We start from the raw sequence: 18953 nt of genomic DNA, 5'->3' as shown, positions 1-18953 counted from the left end.
GTTTTAATATTCTCTCCTATCTTCCCTGCTTATTTCCAAAATCCAAGTGCTTTTTTGCTGTAAGCAAAACTATGCGGGAAAGTTCTTTTCAAAAATGCTCTCCCATACCACCCAAAGGTTTCCTGATTATAAAAGGAAACTACACAACTACCGATTGAAAAGTCCTGCAGCACAGGACAGGTGAGGAGAGGCAGGGCGGCGGTGGGGGTCTGGTATGGGCGGGGCTCTCTGCAGGAGGCATATCTGGGCCTTGGGGCCCCTCAGGCCCAGTGGACCAGTTGGGTCCCTGAGCCAAGAATCTGCCTCAAGCAGGGGACGGGGAAGGGGTAGCAGGGGTACCTTGGCCTGTCGACTGGCTCCAGCAGCTCGAGGGTGCAAAGGGAAGTCATGAGTTTCAGTCTGCTGCTTAGCAAAGTTCACAAACACCTGGAGGCAGGGGAAGAGCAAGAGTAGGTAGATATTTCCAGAAAATGGCACCTTCCACCCAGCCACCCCCTTTGCTTTCTGTTTTCCCCAGTTAACTAGAGCCCTGCTGGAGCAGCCTGTGCCCTGCCCAGGGCACAGGGCTTTTTCTTGGAATTGTGAGCTAAGCCAAAGGAGTGCCCACAGGAGGATTAAAAGGTCAACAAGGCAAGACAGGTTCTCAGCTACTGGTGTCCTCCTGAAACTCTAAAGGAGTAACTAAAATATCCCAAGCCAGGAGAACAGAAGCGGATCTCCCCACTTTCCTCTTCTCTCTTCAGTGTGCCTGTCCCTGCCTCCACCTGCTTATGCTGATAAGAAGCTCCTCAAAGGGTAAACAGAGACTTGCCTATTTCCACTGCTTTACTGAATAGTCTTTAAGGGTGTTTATTTAAAAACCAAAAAAACCCCAATGAAACCCAGAAACAAATGTCCATATGGATGAATGGATAAACAAAACATGGCATATACACGCAACTGAATAGTATTCAACTTTAAAAAGAAAGGATATTCTAACACATGCTACCACGTGGATTTACCTTGAGGACATTATGTCAACTGAAATAAGCTAGGCACAAAAGGACAAATATCGTATGATTCCACTTATATGAGGTACGTGGAGTAGTCAACAGAAAGTAGAACAGTGGTTACCAGTGGCTGGGGGAGTGGTTACGGGGAGTTATTGCTTGATGAATATAGAATTTCAGTCTGGGAAGATGAAAAATTTCTGAAGATGGATGGTGGTGATGGTTGCACAACAATGTGAATCTATCAATACTTAATGCCACTGAAGTGTAATGCCACTTAAAAATGGTTAATTATGGGCTTCCCTGGTGGCGCAGTGGTTGAGAGTCTGCTTGCTGATGCAGGGGACACGGGTTCGTGCCCCGGTCCGGGAAGATCCCACATGCCGCAGAGCGGCTGGGCCCGTGAGCCGTGGCCGCTGAGCCTGCGCGTCCGGAGCCTGTGCTCCGTAATGGGAGAGGCCACAACAGTGAGAGGCCTGCGTACCGCAAAAAAAAAAAAAGAAAAGGTTAATTATGATATATATATATATATTTATATGTATTTTTTACCACAATAAAAAGCGATCACGTTAAAAAACCTGACACATGGCACACATTTATGAAAACTCACTGAACTGTACACTTCAAGTGGGTGCTTTCTACTGTATTTAAATTAAACATTAGTAAAGCTGATTTGAAAAGAAAAAAATGGCCACCACCACAAACCAGGAAGGAGAAATAACGTCCTATAGCTGTTGGGAAGGATGCTGTGAAAAGGTCCGTGAAGTCTGCTGATGGCTGAAATATCGTTAGAAGACAATTTCTGATATTCCAAGTTTTGCCCTAATGGACAGAGGGACTAGAGTGTTGGCACTTGGGCATGTCCTGCCTCGCTCTCGTGTGGATTCTAGCCCAGCCTTTGCCCGGCCCCGCTCTGCACGTGGCTCCCTCTTGGCCTTGCCTGGTCCAGCGTGGTCTGCGTGACTGAGTACTCCTCGATGAGCAGGCTGTCCTTGTGGGAGACGAGCAGCCGGAAGATCCTGGCCAGGGAGGAGGAGGAGACCTGGAACTGCAGCATGTTGTAGTGCCTCTCCCTCTGCACGCTGCCTGGGAAGTTCCCCTGGAAGAACTGCTCCACAGGACCCAGGTCGGGAAGCAAGTCGTCCTTCGGGGATTTGATTTTCATTGTGACGATGTAGCCATCTCCAAACCTGAGGGAAGCACATGGCAGTGTGGTACAGGCCTGTTAGCAGTTGGGTCTAAGGAAATCCTGAAATGAGGACTAGACTCATCAAAAATATTGGGGATTAAAGGCATGTACTATAGACCTAGTGTACATGTTTAAAACTAGGATTAAAAGGGCCATGATGGTTCCTGGAGAAGTGGTTTGATACTAGTTTTTAGAGGTCTAAATGCCTTGTGTGGTGAAGTGGGTCTCCAGACCTGTGTCACAGCTTCCTGTGTCCACCTCTTGGAGACATGGGTGTTCCCTGCTCCTTGCCCTTTAACATACTTGCTGAAGTCAAGGGTGGTCTGAGCCCTGTGCTGAGATCACAGGCTGCCCAGGGCTTACTTGGTGGTGGAAAGACTGCCCGGCCCTTTAAGAGACTGGCCTGGTGACAGCAAAGTTTGGGAAGGCAGCTCTTCCCTGGGGAAGCTTCCAGAACAAATGGAGCTGCCAGGGCCAGGGCCATCGGTGCTTCCCTCCTCCCCTCACCAGGTCACCCACCTGTGGATAAAGAATGGTCCACCAGAGTGAATGCATGGCGAGCTGGCTTCCCTTCACACTTACAGCAGGGTATACTTAACTTCAGTGCTCTCTCCATGATCCAGGATTGTTCCCCTTTACAATAAAATGCCTTTACCTTTCAGCCCCGGAAAATTGACCATCCTCCACATGGGAACATTCCCTCTCACGTGCTCTCCCGTGGGGATATTGAGGACTGAGAGGGAAAGGAGTAGGGAGCAATCGTGTCTCCAGCAGGTGGCCACTGTAAGTTGCTGACATGGGTCTGGTGACCTCACATGCTGAAGTCCCCCTAGATATCTGTGCAGTGTGCAAGCTGTAGCTGCTCAAGATATCATGGGTCAAGGGCCCAAATGCAGCTCATCTACTAGACCTTCCTCTCAACCACTTATCTGTATGATGTGTATGAAGCATGACGTGTATCGTGCAAGACACTCCTGGATACATGGAGATGAAGCGTCTCGGTGTAGATGAGGTGCGTTAGGTTCTCTTCCTTTCACCAACGGGCATGGTGACTTTTCTGTCCTGGGCTCTCATTTATCTCTGATCAATGAGTGATAACTATAGCCCACCCTTCACAGTTTATAAAGCGTATCAGAAGGCAAAGGAGCATGACATTCTTAAAAAAAACCTTATTTTAAGTGACTGTCGGCTTTGGCGCACAAACTGTTATTAATAACACATTATTTACAGCAGTCTACAATTTACAGGGACGGGATAATCCTGCTGAAGATGACTGGCATTGCTGGTTTGTCATATGATACATGGTCATTTCTCAAATTCAAAAGCATGTGACATGGCAGAAAGGAACACTGATTGCTCAGGCCGTTTGGTCTCTGAATCATTCCTACCGAGGTTGTGGACTCTTATTAAATGGCTCATGGATTCTGGATCTGCTGGGCTAAGTGGTGGGATAATTAGGCAGTGGTAGTGACCCTCCCTCATCCCAACTGGGCTCTGCATTTGCCCCGATCAGAATCCCCATCTGGAGACTCGGTGAGCCTTCAGCCATAGGCAGTTAGCTCAACAGAGAGGAGTTACATTCAGCACAACAGCTTTCTCCATCTACTGCTGCAGAATGAGGCCCAGACACCGCTGCCCGTGGGATGAGGGGGCAGCAGGACTCCCCCACATGTTAGTAGAGAGCACAGGGCCTGGCTGACTGCCCCTTTCTCCCCAGAAGGTAATAAAGGCAATCCCCACCATATCCTTACTTGTACTTGAGGTGCTGAATGGTGCCCAGACACTGAAAGGTGCCCTTGGCCATGATGGCAAGCCGGGTACACAGCGCCTCGCACTCTTCCATGCTGGGGGTGGGGGAGAGCAGGTGAGGGCTGGGAGGACCGGACTCCATTGCCCGCCCGCTCCACCCCAGTCCCTGGGAATCTCTTGCCTGTGGGAAGTGAGGACCACGGCTCTCCCTTCTCTGATGATGCTCATGATGGTGTTCCACAGCATGCGGCGTGCCTGGGGGTCCATGCCTGTGGTGGGCTCATCCTGTGGGGAGGCAGAGAGGACAGGGGGCTGGTTCCGGCACCCTCCTTGGCTGACTCCCTCTGAGCAGCTCTGCTCTCTGGCAGACAAAACACAAATTCACTCCCCCGTGGGGCAAGACCCGGGGAAGCCAGCACAGGGCATGGAAGGCGGGAGGTGAATCAGGACCGTGAAGAAACATCATGCACACCTCTAGACCCGTTTCAGCCCGTGAATGGGTTAAGGTTGATTAAGGCAATGATAGAGTTATCTTAAAAAAAGGAAAAAATTCTCTGTATATGTTTGCAAGGAGGCAGGAAGATAGCTCAGGTGATTTTCAAGGTCCCTCTAAGGCCTGTGATCCATGCCTTCATAAACCCCAGACTACATGGGTATGGGGGCCTCAGGCCTGGTCCAGCTTTGGTGAGATCCACATGGGCTGTTGCTCCAGGCCAGTGCGCCTGTCCAGTTAGGACCCCAGACAGGCCTTGTCAGGCAGTAAAAATTTTGACCAGTCCCTGACATTCTGCAGAGGGGGTGAACTTCCCTGCTAGAGCCTGCAGCCCCCAAGAGGCTTCCCAGGAACTCACAGTAAGAATGTGTTATGACTCCATCTCCCCCCAAGAGCTGTGAACCAAACACTGGGCTGATATACTCAAAACGAGCAGAACAGGTAAAAACCCAGACAAACACAGTCCGCTGCGTTTTCTAAATCTGCTGACCCGACAACATAGACGCAGCACTCAGCTCCTGCAAGCCCTTTGGTGGTCCCGGTGGTGCTCACCAGTAGCACCAGCAGTGGGCAGCCTATGAGTGCAATGGCTGTGGAGAGTTTCCGCTTATTGCCTGCACTGTAGGTGCCGGCCAGGCGGTCTGCGTAGAGAGACAGGCCCAGGCTCTGAATACTCCAGTCTGTCACCTAGGGAAGAGAAAGGAATCCCATTTGGGATAAACAAACAAGCAAACACCCCAAACCTCCACCAACTCAAAGTCTTGGGCTCCCAGATCACACAACTTCAGGATGACAGACCCAGCTAGGCTGAAAAAGGACCACCTGCTGGCTCAGGGGGTGGCTTGTGGCCTTCAAGGGCGAGATGTCTCCTTTCCACTGTGGGCCTTAGATCTCCATGTGGTTTGGTCTGCTCCACACCCGTTGGGTGTAGCCCCCTGAGAAATGGCCTTCAGCTTTACAAGAGTCGGACAATGCTTCTCACCCAGTGTCCTGGACTATGGCTAGGAGTAGAAGAGGAAGAGTCCTAGGGTCTGTTTAAGAAGATGGTGGGTCCCAGACCTGTTGATACCACCCCTCATCACGGTCACGCTTGAAGTCTTGTGTGTGCATCTAATATATACTTATTGAGCACCTTCTATGAACCAGGCATAGAAGGTGCTAAAGAATAATGGTGAACATGGCCATTGCTGCTGTACTCACAGATGGCAGGGGGTGGTGACAGACAACCAAAATACACAGAATAATGACAGATTGTAACAGCGCTTTGAGGGAACTCAACAGTAAACTACGACAGAGAATACTGTGTGTGTGCGTGTGTGCACGTGCATGTGCACGGAAGGAGAGCTAGGGAGGTCTCTCGGAGACAGGCCCACCATGCCTCTGCTGTCTGCGCCTCTACCTGGAATGTTCTCCCCCAGATATCCACATGGTTCACTCAGGTCTTCACCCAGAAGTCACTTCCTCTGTGAAGCTGTCCCTGGGCCACCCTACCTAAAAGTGCATACCCCACAATTCTTCCCTGCTTTATTTTTCCCCTAAGGACTTTTTACTCTCAAATGTATTGTATATTTTACTTGTTTATCTTTTTAGTGTCTGTCCCTCCCACTAGAATATAAGCTCCATTTTTTACTTTTTATTTGGAATAGTCCCCAACTGACAGAATCGTGTAAGAATAAGAATAGTGCAAAGAACACTCATAGACTCTTAGTCTATTTTTCTCTCTCCTTCTCTTACACACACACACACACACACACACACACACACACACACACACACACACACACACACACGTTTTCAGACTCATCTGAGGGTCAGTTATACTTGGCCCTTCATTCCTAAATACTTCAGTGTGTATTTCCTAAGTATAGGGACATCCTCTTACATAACCACAGTAATGATTGTCAGTAAATTTAATATTGTCATGATACTTTTTTTTTTTTTTTTTTTTTGCGGTACACGGGCCTCTCACTGCGCAGGCTCAGCGGCCATGGCTCACGGGCCCAGCCGCTCCGCGGCATGTGGGATCTTCCCGGACCAGGGCACGAACCTGTGTCCCCTGCATTGGCAGGCGGACTCTCAACCACTGCGCCACCAGGGAAGCCCTGTCATGATACTTTTATCTAGATTATTACCCTTCACAGTCTGATTTTTCCAATTCACTCAGTAATGTCCTTTCCAGCACTATTTTCTCTCCAGTACAGGCTTCAGTGTAGTGTACATTATTCAGTCACTGTGTCTACTTAGCCTCCTGTGATCAGGAACATCTCCACAGGCTTTCTCTGCCATTCCTTGTCTCTTATGACTTTGATAATTTTTAAGAATACAACCCATAGATACATATATATATGTGTATATATATATATATATATTTAAATAGAATATTTCTCTAGATCTTGTCAAATGTTTTCTCATGGTAAGGTTCAGGTTATGCATCCCAATCAGAATATTCTGTAGGTGAAGTTGTGTCCTTCTCAGGGTATCACATCTAGGGGTATGGGATGTCCATCTGACCCTCAGTGGTGATGGTGGTTTTGAGTACCCAGTTAAAGTGTTGTCTAATTTCTCCACTGTAAGATTATCAGGCTTCCCCCTCACAACCAATAAGCAATCTGTGGGAGACACTTTTAAGCCATAAAAATATCTTGCTTTTCATAAAAAATTTCCCCTAGACTCAGCAACCACAAATTTTGTCACAACCCAGTCTTTACTCTGATCCTTGCAAAATGAGTTTTGAGCTCTGCAACTTCCTGCACACTAACCAGCTGGCTCTCAGAATTTGGCTGTAGGCAAGAACCATCCCTTCTCTCCTGATTATTTACTTATCTACTTAACAATATGGAGTTATAAATCCCTACTTTTCCTCCAATGTTTTATAATTGTCATGGTATTTAATTATGTTGATGCTTAAATAGTCCCACATTTGGCCATTGGGAGCCCCTTCAAGATGGCTCCTGTGCACTTATGACATGCCTCTATCATTTTTTTTTTAAAGCACTCTTTACTTTCTGACATAATAAGATGTTCCAGGCTCATTTTACCTATGGTGTCTCAGCCCTGGAATTTGTCAGTTGTCTGAAGAGTCATAATTCCTTTTAGTGGGGAATGGTATTAGAGATCAAAATCTGGACACTTAGATATACTCATTTTTACTGGGGTATTTTTGCTTCTTGGCCTTTTCAGAGGACAGATATATGCACACACAAACATACACACACACGCACATACGTATGTACACACATGTACAATATACATGAGCACATACGGCATGCATGCACAAACATAAGCACACAACTATTTCATGAGTTCACAGTAACAGCTCCAATTCCAATCCATCCTTACAGGATTCTTTCTTACTTTCCCCCTTTTCATATTTGTATGTCTCTTCTTCCACACTGAGAACTCTGGCTCCAAACAACATAAACACATTTATTCATTTACTTAGTCCTACAAAACATGTAAAATTGTTTCAGAATTGCTTTGCCCATGCCACTAAAGAAACAAATCAACTAAAAAGAGCTCATAATTTGCTTGTAGCTCTTTCTTTCTGCTCCAACTGCCCAAGACTGAGGATATACTGTCAAATATTGTATCATCAGTTATTTGTATTAGTTCTTTTCCTCCCCTCCTGTATGATTATTACATTCATTTGAAATAAAATTGGATTAATTTATTTTAGTTTGCTTTCAGTGTTAGGATTTTCTTTTTGTTTTCATTTTTACCTCTTTTTCATTCTTACTGATTTAGTTTTATTTTTTTGCATATGTAGAACATTAACATGCTTCTAAAAGTTTAAACTATACAAAAAAAATACCGAGAGAAGTGTTATTCTCTCCCATTTCCCTCTTGCTGACCACTACATTTATTGTTTTCCAGTTTATCCTTCCTATATTTCTATTTGTAAAGGTAAGCAGACATATTTACGCTTTCTTATTTTTCCTACTTTCTTACACTAAAACTTAGCATTCTACATGTGCTCTTTTGCACTTTGCTTTTTTCACTTAACTATATCTCCTGGAAAGAACTCCGTACCAGTTCAGAGATTTTCTTTGCTTTTTTTTTTTTTACAGCTGCATAAGACCTTATTGTATGTATTTATCACAAATTATTCAGCCAATTTCCTATGTCTGAACATTTAGCTTATTTCCCATATTTTATGAGTAAAATGCAGTGAATAACCTTGTGCATATGCATTTTGTACCAGATCAAAGGGTAAATGTGTATATCGTTTTGTTAGATATTAGGGCAGGACTTTTTTTAATCTATTTTGTTCACTGCTATACCCTTGTTTTCCAGAACAGTACTTGACACGTAGCAGACACTCAGTCGAGCATTTGTTGAATGAATAAATGGATAGCGTGCTCCAGCTTTCCCATCTCTAAATAAATGCATTCTCATAAAACAGGTTCTCGAGTAGCCATAACAAACCATGTTTATTTACCCTCTTGATGTTCTCTGCTGGTACACCTCGAAGCCGGGCATAAAGGTAAAGATGTTCTCGCCCTGTAAGCTGGTCATCGATTGCATCAAACTGAGGACAGTAGCCCATACTTTGATGGACGTCAGAAATATTGGTTAAAATACTGCAAGAAGAAAAAGCAGTTAGCAGGTTTCCTTCGCAAAGTGGGTGACCAGAGATCTAGGGCTGGAGGAGTTTCTGCCAGTAAGATAAGAAAGCTGCCTCTTCTCTTCTCCCATTTTGCTTTAGAAATGTGCACAACATTTAGCAATCAGAGCAGGGGCTGATAAACTCCAGGAGTTCTGAGCTTTGAATCCAGTCAGATTCTCCCGTTTCCCTGTCTAGGATAAACTGAATACCTGCTACCCAGAGACAGCTATGCCTTTGGATTGGTTCACCTCTTAAAAACAAAGGGAAGATCAAATTTAAGAAAATGACTAGTGGTTTTTGATCCCTTTCAAACATTTGGAAAGTCGCTAGAGAAGACGTGTGCTTTCCGATGGAAGTAAATTTCTCCATTTGTGTTTAGTGGCAGAGATACAGTCAGTGAAAGAGGAACCAATCAGATCACCACCTAGAGCAAGAGGCTGGCAGAAGAGAAGAAGAAATGAAATGAACTGAGTCTATCAACTCCCTTTGACCAATATATTCTCTCCCGCTAGAAAATATATTGCCTTGATGAAAAAATAAACTGTCCATAGACTGATCTAATTTCTTTCCCCCTTCTCTTATAGCTTAGGGTCTGTGAATAAAGGATGGATGCAACAGTATGCAACAAGATGGGACAGAGAGAGGCCATGTAGTTCCCCACTATGACAAAAACTACTTAGGTATGGCTGGGCCAATTAAAACCACCCAGAGAAGCAAGGAGTGTACTTCACCAAATTCATAGGAACTACTCCACTGAAGAACCTGAATCCTGTGTCTTAAACCTATACGTTCTTTCTAGCTTCTTCTGTCTTGGTTTTACCTTCTGGGCATCTGTGTCTCACTTGGACTATAACTTGATGTTTCATGGTAAAACCTATCGTCCCCCCACCTCCACTCCCTGCCCTTTCCCCTTTGTTACCATCATGAAGTCATTTGCTTGGCTAAGCTAGATCTGAAGATGAGATAGACCCAGCCATGGCTCCACCTCTGCTATTCCCTTTGCTCTAGACCCAACAGGGATGGCTGGGGAACCAAATTCATCCTATTTGAGCCAGTGAAGAATGCTTAGGACTCTCCCTACCCAGGGAGCATTGGCCCATATTGAGGATGGCTTTCCCTAGTCAAGCAGAAGTTGGTTAGATATCAGCAGTGCCTAACTCCACCCATCAACCAGGGCAGAGAGTTTCTCTGGGCACATCTAATGTGTGTGAGCTCTGCTGTTCAAAGGGTAGCCTGGAAAGAGGCAGACAAATGCAGGCTCATGTTCTCTGTACTGTCCTGTGGATGACCAGTCTGTTTCCATCCTCCTTATTTCAGAGAGCAGCAGGCACCCTCCCAGAATCCAAGGGCACATGCCAGTTTTCCCTTTATAGAGGAACCTTGGCCTGCAAAGCCAAGTGTTGACACAGAAATAGCCAATGCAGAATAAGGCCTCTGAGGGCCCCAAACCATCCCCCATCTAGAAACTCAACCCAGAGAAAGGATGTGTCATCACAGAGGTTCTTAACCTGGGGTCCAGGAGTTCCTGTAGGGTCATAAATGTGCTTCAGGGCTCAGTAAATTCCCCAAAATGCAAAGAACGTAGGAAGAGAGGTAATGGGAAACACAGGTGTATTTTTATAGGAAGAAGGTGCGTGTGTTCATCAGATGATCAAAGGGTGAGATGTTTATGAACCACAAGACTAAGAACCACTGATTTGGTACTTCTCAGAGCTTTCCTAGAATTCACGCTAACAGAGGAATCTCTTAACAATCACAATTCAATTAAATTTTCCAGAGAGTCTATGTCCTAGACTTTTTGGACCATGTCCTCTGGGAGGTCCACCCTTCTGCATATATCTTTCAGACTCTCAGAGTCACCCTCAGATACAGGGTCAATGCTTACCCTTCCTATGGTGGGACAAGGACATGGCTTAGGACCTGGGAGAGACACCCCGAGACAGGATGAGCAGGACACTCACCTCTTGCCTGCGACAGTGGCATCACCTGACGTCACTGTGCTGTCCCCAGTGAGCATCTTGAATGTGGTTGTTTTGCCAGCTCCATTCACTCCCAGGAGGCCAAAGCACTGAGGGAGAACACACAGGATTGGCCTCGCCCTAGAGCCCAGGAAGGTCTGGAGTGTCAGGCCCTGGGGCAAGTGTGTGGGGTGGGGGGAGGCATTTTAGGCCTGTGCTGCCTTTGTGGAGGTCACTAGCCATGTACGGTATAAGGCAGCAGAATGTGTCACTTTGGCATAAGGATGCTTTTGAGCCAAAGGCAAATGAGAAGAAGCAAATATAAGAAAAGCTCTCTGCCCTCCCCCCTATTTGCTTCAAAGCAGGACATAAATTTACAAGGTGTTTCCCTTGCCTCTCTACCAAGATGGACAAAAATTAATCACTGGAGACAACTTTAGACTCTTACCAGCTTGGAGATGAAACCAGAGGAATCTATATAACAAACTTTACTAACTAGCCTTTAATCTACTATTAGTTACCCATATACTTGCCTTCCTATAATTTGCTACCCTAGAAACTATAAGTTCCTTTCCTTTGTCTTGCAACTTCCCTAAAAATGTATTGTTCCTTTGCTAAGATGCTATATAAGCCCAAGTTCTAACCACCCCTTTGGGGTAGTCCTTTCCCCTGTGTATGTACGGTACACATGGTAACAAAACTTCTCTTTGTTTTTCTCTTGTTAACCGGTCTTTGGTCAGGCCAGCTGACAGAGCTCCAGCCCCAGAACCTAAGAGGGTAGCAGGAAGGAGAATTTTTCCTCCTTGACAGTGGTTACTGAGCACTTGAAATGATCTACGTGTGCTATAAGCTATAAGGTAAACACACACTAGATTTTGAAGACTTAGAACAATAACAAAAAAGAATGTAAAATATTTCATGTTTTATACGAACTACATGTTGAAGTGATACTATTTCAGATATATTGTATAAAATTAATGATTAAGATTAATTTCACCTGCTTTTACTTTTTTCCTGTGGCTACTAGAAAATCAGAATGACCTGACCTACGGTGGCACATGTTTTACGTCTGCTGGCCAGCTCTGCTTGAGAGGAGACCAGAGACATGCATAGGAGCTGATTTTCTGAGGCCCTTTCACATGTGGCCTGCAGAGTACCCACCTCTCCGGGGCGGACTCCCACACACAGCCTGTCCACCGCTGGGCTGGAGCTGCCTGAATAAACCTGTAAGGTCCAGAGAAAGTGAACTGAGGACTGAGAGAGGGTTAAGTAGGGAGGGTAAGAGGGCAAAGGATGGTTTAGGCAAAGGTTACATTTTGACACGAATGTGCAGAGAGGTGCTGTGAGCACTGAGTCTCGAAGCTGACCCCCTGTGTGGAAATGGAACGGAGAAAGATTAGCGGGGCTCAGTTGCAGTGGCTGTCACTGAGGCCCTGTGTCCGTGCCCAAGATGAATACTAGGGCAAGTGCATTGAGTGTTCTTGGAAGACAAGTTATAACACAGAGGTTTTATAACCTCACATAAAATTAGGGAAAGGAATTGCCTGGATAAGCGTATTGCTTATTCTACAGCAGGCAAACTACAACGTGCCGCCACCTCTGGTCCAACTGGCACCTCCAACCTAACACGCCGGCAACTATTCCCCTACCTTGGTTAGTTCATTTAGCCTTAAGATATCAGTTTTATTTCCTCCACTAATAATTCTTTGTCTTTCTTCAGCCACATCATCATCTTCATCTATGATAGGCTCCTTAGCAGGCTCGGCAGTCCTAGATGAAGAAAAGAGGACAGTGAGCTGGTGTACAGCATCCTTGACACTGTTCTTTTCCTCTGACATTCTTCCCACTCCCTGGCTTCTGCCTCAGCCTGGCCTTCCATCCCCGCAGGCTTGAACTCTCAAAAGGACTCCCCACAGGAGAGGCGTTAGGCATTAGGCAGAGAGGGCAAGTGCTCGAGTCCAGAGTCTGCCCTGGGCTCCAGTCCTGGCCTTCCCATGTGTGACTCTGGGCATGTCACAGAACCTCTCCAAACCTCACCTCCCTCAACCATAAGATAGGGAGGGGCTGGTAAGAGCATGTGCCTCATGGGATTGTGGTGGAGACGCACTTGGCACAGTGTCTGGCACAGAGTCAAGACTCCTAACCTGAGAGCTGTTATCATGAAAAAACCCTTCATCTATGGCAAGCACTCAGCAAATGATGGTTACTAGTGCCCAAGCCTCCCACTTCTTTTAGTCCATCAGGTTATCTCGTGCCCCCAACCATAGTTCTCCGTCAGCTGTATGTTAAAGCCCTAACTCCTCAGCTGAAATCCCAGAGCCCTGCAGTCAGGCTCCACCTACCCTTCCCACCCGCTCTCCCATTTATCTCTGGGACTAACTCCTCCGCCAACCGTTTGATCTACCCATGGTCCCCAGCCCATGCTAGCCTTTCCCAGCTCGAGCCCCCGCAGGCACCGCCAGTGGCTCAGTGTTCTCGTTCTCCTGCCCTGTGGAGCAGAATCCTCCTCGTCCTTAAAAGCACAGCGTCTTCTCTGAAACCCTCCCTGAACACCCTGACCTCCACGCTTTCCTTCCTTCCTCCCTGGCCATATCCAGTTCATTACTAAGTACTGCCTAACAGACTTCCTACTATTTACCCAATCAACTTCTTTTACTCCATCTCCTAATGCCCCCATTCCTTTTCAGGTTACCACTGTCTCACGCCTGGGTGCCAAAGCGGTCTCCTGTCTGGTCTCTCCCCTTCTAACCCCGGCAGATCATGTCATTCCCCTGAGCAAAACACCCCGACAGCTTTCTGCTGCCCTCAGCCTCACCAAGCTGGGGGGCATTTCACCTGCTGGCTCTGCTCTCCTCTCCAGGCCCATCTCTCATCCCCCTCCCCCTCTCCTTTCACGGACATCCTGAACTCCCCACAGGCAGGCGTGTCCTCTACCAAGAGCACCTCTTCTTCCTCCCTCTCCTTCCTCTCTTTTCCTGGTTGCTTCTCAGTATGGCCATGGCTGTCTTCTTGAAGCCAGAGACGGTGGAATACTTCTCTGGTCTTCTTTCCGGCCTAATGCGGCAGGACACGCTCAATGGTGCTGACACCAGAGTCTGAAGCTAAGGAGTCTGTTTCAGTAAATAACTCCTCCCCCTCTCCTGCCCCAGGCCCCCTAAGATGTGGCCAAAGCTGCAGGGGTCCTGTAAGGGCTGAGGCTTCCGTGGACAGCGACTCCTCACACTGTCTTTCCCACACTAGAACCACGTACTGGCCATGTTGTTTTATTCTAAGTGTGTTGACACCCATTATCTCATTCAGTCTCTTTCCAACAATTCAATTCCCTGTGGATCAAAACCTCAAGACGAGTCCTCCGAATCTTTATTTACACGTGAGCACATTCAGCATGAGAGGATGAGAGAATAAGAGACAAACACTGTCGGGGAAAGCTTCTTCTGAGTGCCCCACGATTTGCAACCTGGGCCTCTGGGCTGAGCCCAGTAAATGTCAGCCTGGGTGGCAGAGGGGGCTGCCTTCTGGAAAGTTGAGCACCCACTTCAGAATGATGCAGGGCCTCAGGCAAGAGCATGGGAAGAATGGCACAGCTGGGGTGGGTCAGGGCTGGCAGGAACCCCCTTCTTCCCCAGCCAGGGGGGCACAATCACTGCCCCACCCGCTCCACACTGCACCTGGCTGCCTTCACCCCGAATGTCACCTGCATATTACTCCCTTCCTTCCCTGCCCTGTCCCCATTCTCAAATCTCTAACTAGCATAGGGGCCCGCTTTGTCTATTTTCTCATGAATGCATAAATCTATTTCCTAGTACTTTGGATACCAATGAATCATTATCATTTGCAATGCTATGATCCAATTTAATATGACTATCTGTTTCTTAAATGAATGGGATTAAATATTAGTGATTGAAATTAATAGCATTGTATTTTAAACACTTTAAAGTTTAAACTTTTAAACTTTAAATACGCACAAATCCTAATGTGCCTATCTTAATGTACCTCTCCTTGTATTATTCAGAACAAACCAGGCTTCGAGAGCATAAAAAACTTTATGGAGTGGGGCTCATGAGGAAAGAGATGACCACTTGGATCTGAAATCAAGTTCCCTGACTGACAGGCACAAGGAGCTGGCCTTGGTACCCTCAGGGCAGCGGCGCGAGCGTACCATAGGCTGAAGAAGAATTGGTACTGGATGAGGAGGGTCAGGAGGAAGTACACCAACCCTTCTACTGCCATGGCAACCAGGTTCTTCCCAATCAGGTCCCACTGGAACAGATTTGAAGAGTGCTCCTCACCTGGGGATGGAGGCCACCAGAAATCGACAGGAATTAAGTCCACTTAACGGTCCCAGCTCTCCCCAAAGACCTAGTTACAACACTAGGCTCAGCTAGACTAGGCCTTATGCAAGGGATTAAGTCAGAGCCAAACCCAGGTCTCATACCGGCTCCTCAAGTGAGAGTAGGGAAGAGTAGGAACTGCCCTTGACCCCTCCTAGTCTCCTTAGCCATGGAAACGGAGGCACTCCGATTCCTTCTAGTGTCCAGGAAATCCCAGACCAACCAGGTGACCCCGGCCCCAGCCCAGGCTGCAGGTCTGTCATAGGAACTCCCACTGCAGCCCTCCCGGCCTTGGAGGATCCAGGGCCATGTGATTGCTACCCACCAAACCGGGCATAGACGTCTGTCACAGCCTGGCTCAGTGCCAGGTCAATGAGGCCCCGGCCCAGGCAGAAGTGGGGGAAGATAACGAGCAGCTTCCTCAGCACGGCACTGAGCCTGAGCAGTGTCTGAAATACAGAAAAGCAGGACAGTCAGTGATGGAGGCCAAGCTTGGCTGCCCCTCCTGAGCGGGGTGGGGCCTGGATGCCCTCACGGACCAGGACCAGTGGAAGGCCTGCAGCCAGAGGGGATGCAGCAGCCAGACTGGCTACCGGAGGGATCTGTCCAGCAGATAGGAAGTTTTGGAATACTCACAGGAGGTGCCTCTAGCCGGCAGCCTGCTTGGGGAGCTTTCACTGCAGACCCACTTTGACAGTACACAGGAACGCTCCAGGGCTTTTGTTACCAGGAGATGCAGCTGCTGGGAGTGTGGCCCAAGGCTCTCTCCTTTGGTACAGCTGTGAGCCACACTGGGGGCTGAGGCTCTGTCACTGGCAATATCTTAGCCTAGCTTGTACCAAACGGGAGAGGGGCCCTGAGCATCTTCTAGCTCTGCTTCTCAGCCCCCACAGGACAGCTACAGCTGTCTGCACCTGTCACCAGCAGGAAAGACGGCTGGAGACTTCCCCTGGCGTCCGGGTTGAGTTGTGGGGACTTGTTTTCAGGTGGTAGAAGGTGTTTGCTGCCCTAGCCTCAAGTGTCGGTGTCAGGCAGAGGGGACGCCGAGGGGGCGAGGCTGACCCACTCTTCTGGCCCAACCCTGCTGCACAACCTCCTTCCTCTCCAGCCTCCGAACTTTTGCTCACGTTACCCCATCTCCTTCTATCCACCCCTCCCCACGGGCCCACCCCACTACTCCTGGAAGGAACTATGCTCTCTTGCCTCTAGGCCTTTGCACTTGCAGCGTCTATCGACCATTGCTATTAGCTGGAAAGAATGCTCTTTCCCCTCCTGCTCTCTGGCAGACTCCTGCCCTTCTTTAGAAAGCTAGCTCAAATAACCCCTTCTCTCATAAGCCTTTCCAGATTCCCACGGTAAAATATCCAATCCTCTCTCACAGGACTTACCACATTGCCATGATTAATTATTTGTTTACCTGCCTATTTTCTGCACTAGTCACTGGTCCCCAGAGAACAGGAACTGGGTCCAAATCATTTTGGTGTCCTTCCTAAACACCTTACACATGATTAGTTCACAGAAGGTACCTCATTGTTTATTAAATGGGATAATAAAATCCTACTTATTCCAGGCCAGGCTCAAACTTAATTCCTCTACCAAGATCCTCTTGGCCCCCACAGTCCAGCTGTTTTGGCCCACTCTGGTCTGTAGTGTTTCATCTGTCTTGCTCCTTTGATGTTCTGCCATACAATGCCTTATGGAATGTCACGTACCGTGGTTTATACCAGTTCCTAACTTGGTGTGCAGGTCATTCACTGACTGGAAGGGGAGTTCCTGGGCCCATGCTTGTTTATATCAGCACATCCATCACATGGTGCTTACCTAGTGGATGCCTCTGGGACCTGGGGAGCCTCCTGTGGCATCCTGGGAAATTCTGCAGCATCTATTCCACAGTTTAGGTGAAAGAAACCAGCTTTTTTTTTTTTTTTTTTTTTTTATGCAGGGGAGGGGGTGTGCTCGGTAATTGTTGGCTAAATGAGTGCAGCCCGCAGGAGGGAGGATGTTTTGAGTTGCTTTAAGCTATTTAATTATTCTGAAGTAACAGGCTCGCCTAAGACTTAGTGAGCTGTGAGCCTGTGACAAAAACAGCTCTGAAGAGCAGCATTTTCAGTCTTCCTGGATGCTCTGACCATTGGCAGAGTCTGTATTCTCATCCACCTCCCTTCTGGGGTCTGACTGTGACATGGTACGTTTTTTTATCAGTCATGGGACAGATGGGGTTTTGCTTCTTGTTTAGTGGCCACAGAAAGCCTGACAAGGTCAGGGAAAGAGTCGCTCTCAGGAGGCCATTGGACTGGGTGGTTAGTGCAGGTTTGCTTTGGGTCTTCCCAGCAGCGCCCAGAGGCAGGAGTGGGGACAGGGGCCACAGGACGTCTGTGCAGATGCTCTGGCTGGTACCAACCCTCTCAACTTCAAAGACCTTCTGAGAGAGGGAAAGGCTAGAGAGGTGCTGGGGACACAGGCACACAGGAGAGCCCACCGATTCCTGGGTATGTTCCCAGGACAGTCATGGCCAGGGCTCAGACACAGGGGACTGGGAGAGGGAGTGTGGAGCAAAGACAACCCTGTAGTCACAACCACTGTTTTTAGGATTCATTCTTGTCAGTTCTTTCTGGGCAAGGAGAAGTCTGGGGGTGTGAACGGGACAACTGAACTTCACAGCTCATAAAAATGAGTCACTCAGCACTCCAAATTCCTAACCCTAACCTCAGGATTAATTTTCATGTACAATAGTATATGTTACTCTGTTACAATATATGTAAGAAATTGGGAGAAAGGTTATATATGTATTTGCTTATATGTCTCTAGAACACATAAGAAACTCATATGAAAGGTTGTCTCTGGAGAAGAGAACTAGGTGAGTGGGAAACAGGAGTAGGAAGGAGACTCTTCATTGCACGCCTTTCTGTTCTTTTTAAATTTTGGAATCACATGAATGCATTACCTCTGTGTGTGTGTGTGTGTGTGTGTGTGTGTGTGTGTATAAAACCTAACACCCAAAGTCCCCAAGGAAACCTTCTTGAAGAAGTAAGAAGATCTAAAAGCTTAGGATTATGAAAGGTCATTTATAACTTGCAGAAAGGGTTCAGAAAACCATGACACTCAAGAGCACACAAATGAACAAGGAGCTTAAAGAAAAAAAGAAAGGAAGGAAAGAAGGGAAGGAGGGAAGGATAAAGGAAAGGAAGAAGCAACATTCATTTATACACTAAGATTGTACAGACACAGTGCTTGCCTCTGGCTCTGCTTGACCATCACACTCTCCAGTATCCTAATAATCAAAGAAGCTGAGAAAGTTATGCTTACCTGGTTATTCTCAAATAATTCCAAGATGAAGGTGATGGCACTGCTGTTGATGCCGATGAACAGATTAGCACAAGATAAGGCCACATAGGCTGTGCTGGGGACATCAAATAGGAAGGATGCTGGGTACATCATGGGAATGACTGCCCATCTGTGTGAAATGACACAACACAGTGGACGGAGTTCCAATTTCCGTTCCATCTACTGTACCCCTAGATATCATGCATTGCCCTCTCACATGGGGTGGTATGTTTGAACTGGTGAGAGTCCTGGGGAAACCGAAGAGATACTTCTTCCCTTGGTCTTTGCTCTTCATCTTTGAATGGAGATAACAA

General features: G+C 47.3%; 1 protein-coding gene across 2 annotated transcripts in view; it reads right to left on the bottom strand.

The window, feature by feature from the left end:
- Nucleotides 1-18953, bottom strand: part of ABCA4 (ATP binding cassette subfamily A member 4) — a 136641-nt gene that overhangs the window by 1847 nt on the left and 115841 nt on the right. For both annotated transcript variants that reach the window (XM_049714008.1, XM_049714005.1), the window contains exons 38-49: nt 18622-18769; nt 15641-15764; nt 15144-15273; nt 12634-12754; nt 12146-12208; nt 10988-11094; nt 8859-9000; nt 4973-5107; nt 4109-4212; nt 3930-4022; nt 1930-2179; nt 340-426 (exon numbers count right to left, since the gene is read on the bottom strand). In XM_049714008.1, the coding sequence (XP_049569965.1) occupies nt 340-426; nt 1930-2179; nt 3930-4022; nt 4109-4212; nt 4973-5107; nt 8859-9000; nt 10988-11094; nt 12146-12208; nt 12634-12754; nt 15144-15273; nt 15641-15764; nt 18622-18769 (1504 nt within the window). The remainder of the gene's footprint in view (nt 1-339; nt 427-1929; nt 2180-3929; nt 4023-4108; nt 4213-4972; nt 5108-8858; nt 9001-10987; nt 11095-12145; nt 12209-12633; nt 12755-15143; nt 15274-15640; nt 15765-18621; nt 18770-18953) is intronic.

The sequence above is a fragment of the Orcinus orca genome, chromosome 1 (genome assembly GCF_937001465.1).
Source record: "Orcinus orca chromosome 1, mOrcOrc1.1, whole genome shotgun sequence".
Classification (NCBI taxonomy): domain Eukaryota; kingdom Metazoa; phylum Chordata; class Mammalia; order Artiodactyla; family Delphinidae; genus Orcinus; species Orcinus orca.
This window is presented reverse-complemented; position numbering and strand designations above follow the sequence as displayed.